The following is a 6,739-nucleotide window of genomic DNA, read 5'->3' on the forward strand; positions in this document are numbered from 1 at the left end:
GTTACAGGCAGATGACCCCACAAGATCCCCTCCAGCTAGGGCAGCTGTGACTCTCGGATAACATCAGCCCCTGAACCATCTGGGCAGGGCAGGGAGGGAGAACATCCCGCCCTCAAATGTGGACCCAGCCCTGGGTCCCAGCCTTCTCCCACTGCCAAACCTGGAGGCAGAGAACTACATCACAGCCCCGAGTCAACACTGCCCCCCTAGACAAAGACAGTCAGCAGACAGGTGTAAGTCATTTATTGGCTCCTATGACACGAAGTCAGTTCTCCTGGCACCAGGCCCAATGTATCTCCTCCTCTCCCCCACCTTTCAGCCCCTTGCCCCAGCCCCCAGCCCCTCAATCCAATCAAGTTTGTACCCTGAAATCCCTGTGGGGTCCAAGAGGAACAGGGGAGCAGGAGTTGAAAATTCTAGAATTTAAATGCATAAAGTGCGACAACATAGCTTATCAGGACCCGCAGACCCTCCATGACCCAACAAAGATGGGGAAGAAGGACTGGTGTAGGGTTGGGGGTGGGAGACAAGGGAAGCCACGTGGTCTCCGAGTCCAGGATGGAAAGGAATCCTCTCATACTTCCTTTGATGGGCAGCGTTTCATACTTTTTAAATAATCCTTAACCCATGAGTCTGTCTTCAAGACACAGCTCTTTCTGCCTCCCTTCATCTTGAATCTGTGGGAAGAGAACAAAAGATGGAATGAGTCACCTAGTCACTCCCCGGGTGCCACACACAAGTCCCATCTCCCCCTCCTTGCTGCTGGGTGCCCCTAACCTGCTCCCTCTGAGTCTGTATATGAAGTCGTTGATAAGACCTGTGGCTCACACACCGGGATCAACACCCAAGCTTCAGGGGCAGCTTATTAAATTGTGTTTCTTGGACCCCTTTCCTGGAGATTATAGTTCGGTGTATCAGAGTAGGGCCGGAGGCTGAAGACATTCTGAGGATTAGCTAGCACGGAAAATTCTCCTCCTAGAATATCTCCAAGGGACCCCTGCTCCATATCTTCATGCGTTTGTGTCCATCTGGGACCCTCAGTCATTGCTTTGGACTCGTTGTGTGTGTATGTACGTGTGTGCGTGTGTGTCTATGTGTATGTGTGTGTGTGTGTGTGTGTTTCTTTTCAGATCTGCCCGCCTCCTAAACTTGGCTATTGTCCAAACTATAGACCCATTCTGCCTTTTACTATCTGAGTGACCTTAGGTAAGTCTCTCTACCTCCCTGAACCCCAGTTTTCATGATAAGGAAAATGTGTGCCCCAAGAGTGTTAGCGGAGATAATATACATGAAAGTGACTCATAGACACTGTGTGGCAAGTGTAAGCTACCTCAGTCCAGCCTCATGATGACCCTGTGATGCAGCTGTCATATTTACTGCACTTCCCAGGTAAGGAGTGCAAAGGAGCACCCAGATAATGAAGTGCAGAAGAGTTACCAGCCCAAGGTCACCAAGACTATAGGTTGGCAAATCCAGAGGCAGGAACTAATCGTGACCCCTTCATTCTTTCCATTACGCAGTAATGCTTGGAGCTTTTAAGCAATTCCTGCCTCTGGGCATAAAATATTAGGATATAATACTTGACATCTCGGCGCTCAAGAAACCCAAACCACTGCAGAAGCACCTGCTAGAAAGCGCGGCACTCCCCCTAGCGCCCACGCTCGGCTCTGCATCCAGGTTTTGGCGGCCTCGCTATCCGGGTCTAGAAACCTTAATCTGGCGGAACATCGCCATCTAGCGTCTGATATTCTAACTCCAGGTGGGCTGGTTTCTGCTCTCCGGGCAGGAAGTCAGGGATTGATCAGGGGACAACCACTCACATAACACCGTCTTTGTAGGAGCAGGTAGAGCTGGTGTCTCTGTAACACTGGATTTTCTGCTGGGAAATCTTTTTCTTCACAAATATAAAGCAACAATTGGAGGATGACACGTGCACTAGAAGAGAAGCACAAACGTGGTTTGCATCCATTTCTCAACCTAGACTTCATTCCTCTCATCCAGGAAGAATAAAAAAAAAAGCCCCTTCCAGGACAGACCCAGGCTTTAGGATGACATCTAGAGGGCCGTGGTGCAGGTCTGTCTTATTGGCCACCTGGTTCTGTATTTAGGCAAAGAGTCAGGACGCTGGGATGCAGATCCCAGCTCCCTACAAACCAACTGTGTGGCCTTGATCGAGATGAGCCCTCACCTGGGCCCTAGACTTCCCATCTGTAAAAAAAGACTTCTTAGACTGATTTCTAAAGGCTCTTCCAGGTCTGACACCCTACCACGAATGTATGGTTCTGCCCCAATATTGGGGTTCAAGGGTTCTGGACCCCATGCTCCGGGTGCATGCAGGACAACTGCGGTCCATGCGTTTGGGGCAGGGTTAGGAGTTCAAGGAGTTCAGACAGAAGAAATGACAAGGGAAGAGCTTCCAGGAACTAACTAGCTCCCCACTCACTCTCCACGATGCCCTCCTCCCCGGGTCCTCAGTTCCGTCCTGGCCCCAAGCTGCACTCTGCCAGTTTGTACACTCCCTCCCAGCCCCCACCCCCAAGAGACTGGCATTCCAATCCTGGCTCCTTCCTCCTAGCTGTACTGTTTATAAAGCCACTTCCGTGTGTCTGGTGTTAGGTCAGTATTCTCTCAGCAGCCTCGGAGGGTAGGCATTATCAAACCCATTTCACTGATGGAGAAACCGGAGTTTGAGAGGTAAAGTGACTTGCCTGGGGTTAGCCAACCGTTACAGCCCTGGGTCCTGACCTCAGATTCCTCCCATTACTTGTTACGCTATGGAGGCAAGACCAAGTTCCTCCTCTGGACCTCGGGCCTCCCAGCTCGGCCTGAATAACCTCACAGCTCCCCTCTAGCAGTGTGCAGAGTCTGCATGAGCCAGGGCCTCCTTTTGCTGAAGCTAGCAGCCCAGCTGTCTGTTTGCCCCAATCGCATGGTTCTCCTACTGGCCCCCGGCCCCCACCATCCAAACCCTCCAATCCTCATCAGGAAGAATTCTTCCTGGAGGAGGGCAAATGGAGGTGGTGGGTTCAGGGTGAGCCCTGCCCCCAACCCCAGAGCGCCTGCCTCATTTCTGCCCTCCCCACGGGGATGCAAAGTGACCCCAGCCACACTCACTGCTCTTGCTGTCCACATCCGGCAGCCACATCCCGGCCAGCAGCAGGCACACCAGGGCCATGGTGATGAGCTTCATCTCGGGCAGTCTGGCGCAGGCCTCCCTGGAGCGGTCTCCACGTGTCTGGTGAAGCTAAGAGCTCTCCCCTGGCCCATCCTGCGGTGCCCAGAGCTTTTATTAGATGACCTGGGTGGGATTTCCCAGGCCCTGGTGCAGAGGCGGGGAAGTCACAAGGAGAAGAGTTACTCAGTGACCACATGGAAAACTCCTTTCCCCACCTCTCCTGGGTGGTGTGCGAGGTGTGAGGAAACTTGTCCGAGTGCAGGAGCAGATAAGGATCTGGAGAAAATGAGTAGGAGCCGTCCCGACTGAGTGGGAAGTGGAGAAAGGTGAGTGAGAGGAAGTGGCCTGTTTGTGGCTTCTCTGACCCCACGCCTTTCCATCCAGGGATGGAGCTACTGTCCCCGGAACACAGCAGAAGAGCTCTGGACCAGGACTGAGCCACACCTGTTTGAATCCCAGTTCTGCAAATTAGCAGTTGCATAAACTTGCCCAAGTCAGGTATCCACTGCAAAATGGAAATAGTGTATCTCCTGGGTGTGCGATCTGCTCTGTCAATGCCTGGCCCAGATATTATGCTATTTCTGTTTTTCCAATCACTCCGCACTTTTCAGCAGCTTGCATTGTTCCAAGTCCTTGGTTAGCCCCAGGGAAGACCAATGAGATGCACTGATCTCGAGCCACTGTCCTTCAACTCACAGATAAACAAGTAAAAGCCACCCATTGTATGGACAGCAGGAGATGTGCCATATGGAGGGCACAGAGGAGGATGGGAGCTGCCCACAGCCATCAGAGAAGCCTCCCAGGGGAATGTTCTTCAAGCAGAGTCTCCTCCGGAAGGGCTGAAGTGGAAAGTGCACGGCAGTAGAGGAACGGGCTTGCATGGGGACAGCGACGCAGGAAGGAGCACATTCACTCCGAGTTGTCAGAGAGCGCTGGAGTGTGGGGTATAAGGAGAGCAACAGGAATGAGGAAACAGCTGGAGAGAGATGTGACCGTACAGGTACAGAGTGGCCAGTCATGAAGACATTGTGTGCAGTACTTGGCCTAAGTAGCACATAGTAGGTGCTCAAGGAAAATAGCTGGGCCGAATCCTGCGTATTCAGATCATGAGGCCCATGTGCATTATACAACCTTAGAAGGTTGGCTAGGCTGATCGACTTTGATCATGCATTCTCTAGCTCAAAATCCTACGTGGCTTCCCATTGTCAATTGCACGACGTACAAGCTGCTCGCCTGGACATTTGTGGCTCCTCATGTTACGTCTCCGTGGATTCCTGCACGTTTGAATATTTGCAATTCCGTGAACATGTCTCACGCTTTCCTATCTTCAGGATTTTGCTCCCACTGTAACCTCCACCGGCAGAGCCCTCCTCCCTGTCTCCCTCTGTGAACTTTCCACCCACTTCAAATGCCGTTGTCTCCACAAAGACCCTTCTGCTATCCGCAGCAGACAGGCATTCAGCCTCCTCCGAAGCCCCTCTGTGCCTGGGTCTCCCACATGAAGGTCTTGTATTTCTGCAACCCCTCCATGCAGTGTATTCCCCCAACTAACACCTGAGTGGGAGTCCTGGCACGTCAGAGTTGAAAGGGCCCTTGAAGACCACCCACAACAGTGGCTCTTAAAGTTTCCTGGGAGAGCTTTTGAAAAACTGCGAATGTCTTGGCCCATTTCAGAATCAGAATCAAAACATACATGCCTATACATATTAGGGGAAAAAACTCCAGGTAATTTGGGCTCCAGAAGATGAGAATCACCTGTCCAGTATATGCTCTTCATCTTACAGATGGGAAAAAAGGAGTCTCAGAAAAAGGAAACTGCCTTTGCCAAGGTCGTGCTGAGAATTCACAGCAGAGATGGGGTGGTGATCAGGTCATCTGACCCACACGTGTGGCCCCCTCTGAGAGCACACTTTCAACAACACACAAGGAGCCCAGCTAACAGCTGCTCCACCCCATCCATTGCTTTCATCCCACCAGTTGCTTCCTCCCACCTGAAAAGTACTTGAAGCAGTTGAAATCACTAACCCACTGTTGTCACTCTCCTATTCTCTTTGTCCTTGTAGATTGATACTTTTTTATTCCTTTATTATCGTTCTAGTGGGTTCCCAGGAGAGGAAGGAGATAAAGGTATGTGGTCAATGGCCAAATGTAACTGGAGGTCCTTCAGACTCTCTTGGGACACAGAGAGGGGCGATGTGGCCGCCCAGGAAATTCTTCACTCTTGCCCTTCCTCTGGGGATGCTGCGCGGCCCACTCAAGAAGGGGATGGGGATGCCCCTCCAGCAACTGACTTCCCCTCCTCCCCCTCACTGTGGCCACGGTGAGCCCAGGACAGGAAAAGAGGGAACAGAAAGGCTTAGTCATGCCTTCCCCTTCCCAGCTCCTTCAGCGCCTGAAGGAACCATGGCACAACAGTGAGGCCCAAGTAATAACTCAGTAAAATATGTGTGGAGTTGAACGAGATGGGTCAGAACGGCATAGGATGGATCGATGGACAAGAGATGCTCTCAGCATAAACCCTGAGCTAGTTATTCACGTGAACAACCATTTTCTTAGAAATTTGAAAACCAGGAAGTGCTAGGAGAAAGGTTTTCTTATTAGTCATCTTTTATGAAATGGGTTCCAATTTACTGAGGATGGGTAGAGACCAGACAGAGCTCAGCCGGTGTGGATTCATCTTAAGATCATCTCCTCTAGGGGGGTCCAGGGGGGTCCCAGACCTCTTGCCTTGGCCCTGCTGGCCTGAATGGACTGAAGCCTGCCCTGGCCTGCTTGCTCTCCAGTTACATTTCAGCCTGATCCTTACAGACTAGTTTTGCCACCCAAGAGGGGGTGGTCTGCCTGTCTCAAGTCATGTCAATGGTCGAGAAGCAAGGAGGTAGGAGAGAAAGAACTTTATTACAGCTTGCTAGCAAGGGGGAAGATGCCCGACCAATGTCAGAAAGAACTATCTTACAGAACAAAGACTACAGGCCAGTTATATAGGGGGCTGCTCTCCAGGTGGGGAAGGCAGCTGGTCTCTGGGTGGGGGCAGACATCTGATCTCCAGGGGGGGGCAGACATCTGGTCTTAGTTCCTGATAGTCTTTGGTTTTACTTGATATGCATCAGAGACTAGAGCAATGCCCAGTACCCTGATGTTTTATTGTCCTTGATGATGACTATTAGCATAGACTCTCTGCCCGGGGGTCATCACATTCCTAAGGAACTCAAAAGAACAAAATTATCAACTTATCGCAGCTAGGAGGGGCCATAAAATCTACAGAGCATGTCTGGGTTAGTGAATCAGAGGTCATTCAAAGTTACAATATGGTTTCTTTTCTACATTATGGCTTTTCTTATGTCAACCTTGTGTTAAGCCGGTGTCAATTGGACACAGAAACTCTTAGGGGAGAAGTCATTTGCCCAGCATTGCACAGCTGCAGAAATACTGGTCTAGCTTTGTCCACTTTGGGGACATCTGAGTTCCCTCACTTAGGGAGGAAGCATGTTATGGACTCAGAGATAACAGGGTCAGATCTCAGCCCCATCAGCTTTTAGCTGTGTGACCTTGGGCAAGTAACTT

At 51.1% G+C, this 6,739-nt stretch overlaps 1 protein-coding gene across 1 annotated transcript; it reads right to left on the reverse strand.

Moving 5' to 3' along the window:
• Nucleotides 1-345: 345 nt before the first annotated feature.
• CCL1 (C-C motif chemokine ligand 1) lies at nucleotides 346-3,295 on the reverse strand. The gene is made up of 3 exons (XM_058559325.1): nucleotides 3,115-3,295; nucleotides 1,821-1,935; nucleotides 346-677 (listed from the first exon to the last, which is right to left on the reverse strand). Exons 1-3 carry the CDS (start codon nucleotides 3,188-3,190, stop codon nucleotides 575-577), a joined length of 294 nt encoding a protein of 97 aa, XP_058415308.1. The 5' UTR covers nucleotides 3,191-3,295; the 3' UTR covers nucleotides 346-574.
• Between the last annotated feature and the right edge of the window lie 3,444 nt (nucleotides 3,296-6,739).

Source organism: Diceros bicornis, chromosome 18 (genome assembly GCF_020826845.1).
Source record: "Diceros bicornis minor isolate mBicDic1 chromosome 18, mDicBic1.mat.cur, whole genome shotgun sequence".
Classification (NCBI taxonomy): domain Eukaryota; kingdom Metazoa; phylum Chordata; class Mammalia; order Perissodactyla; family Rhinocerotidae; genus Diceros; species Diceros bicornis.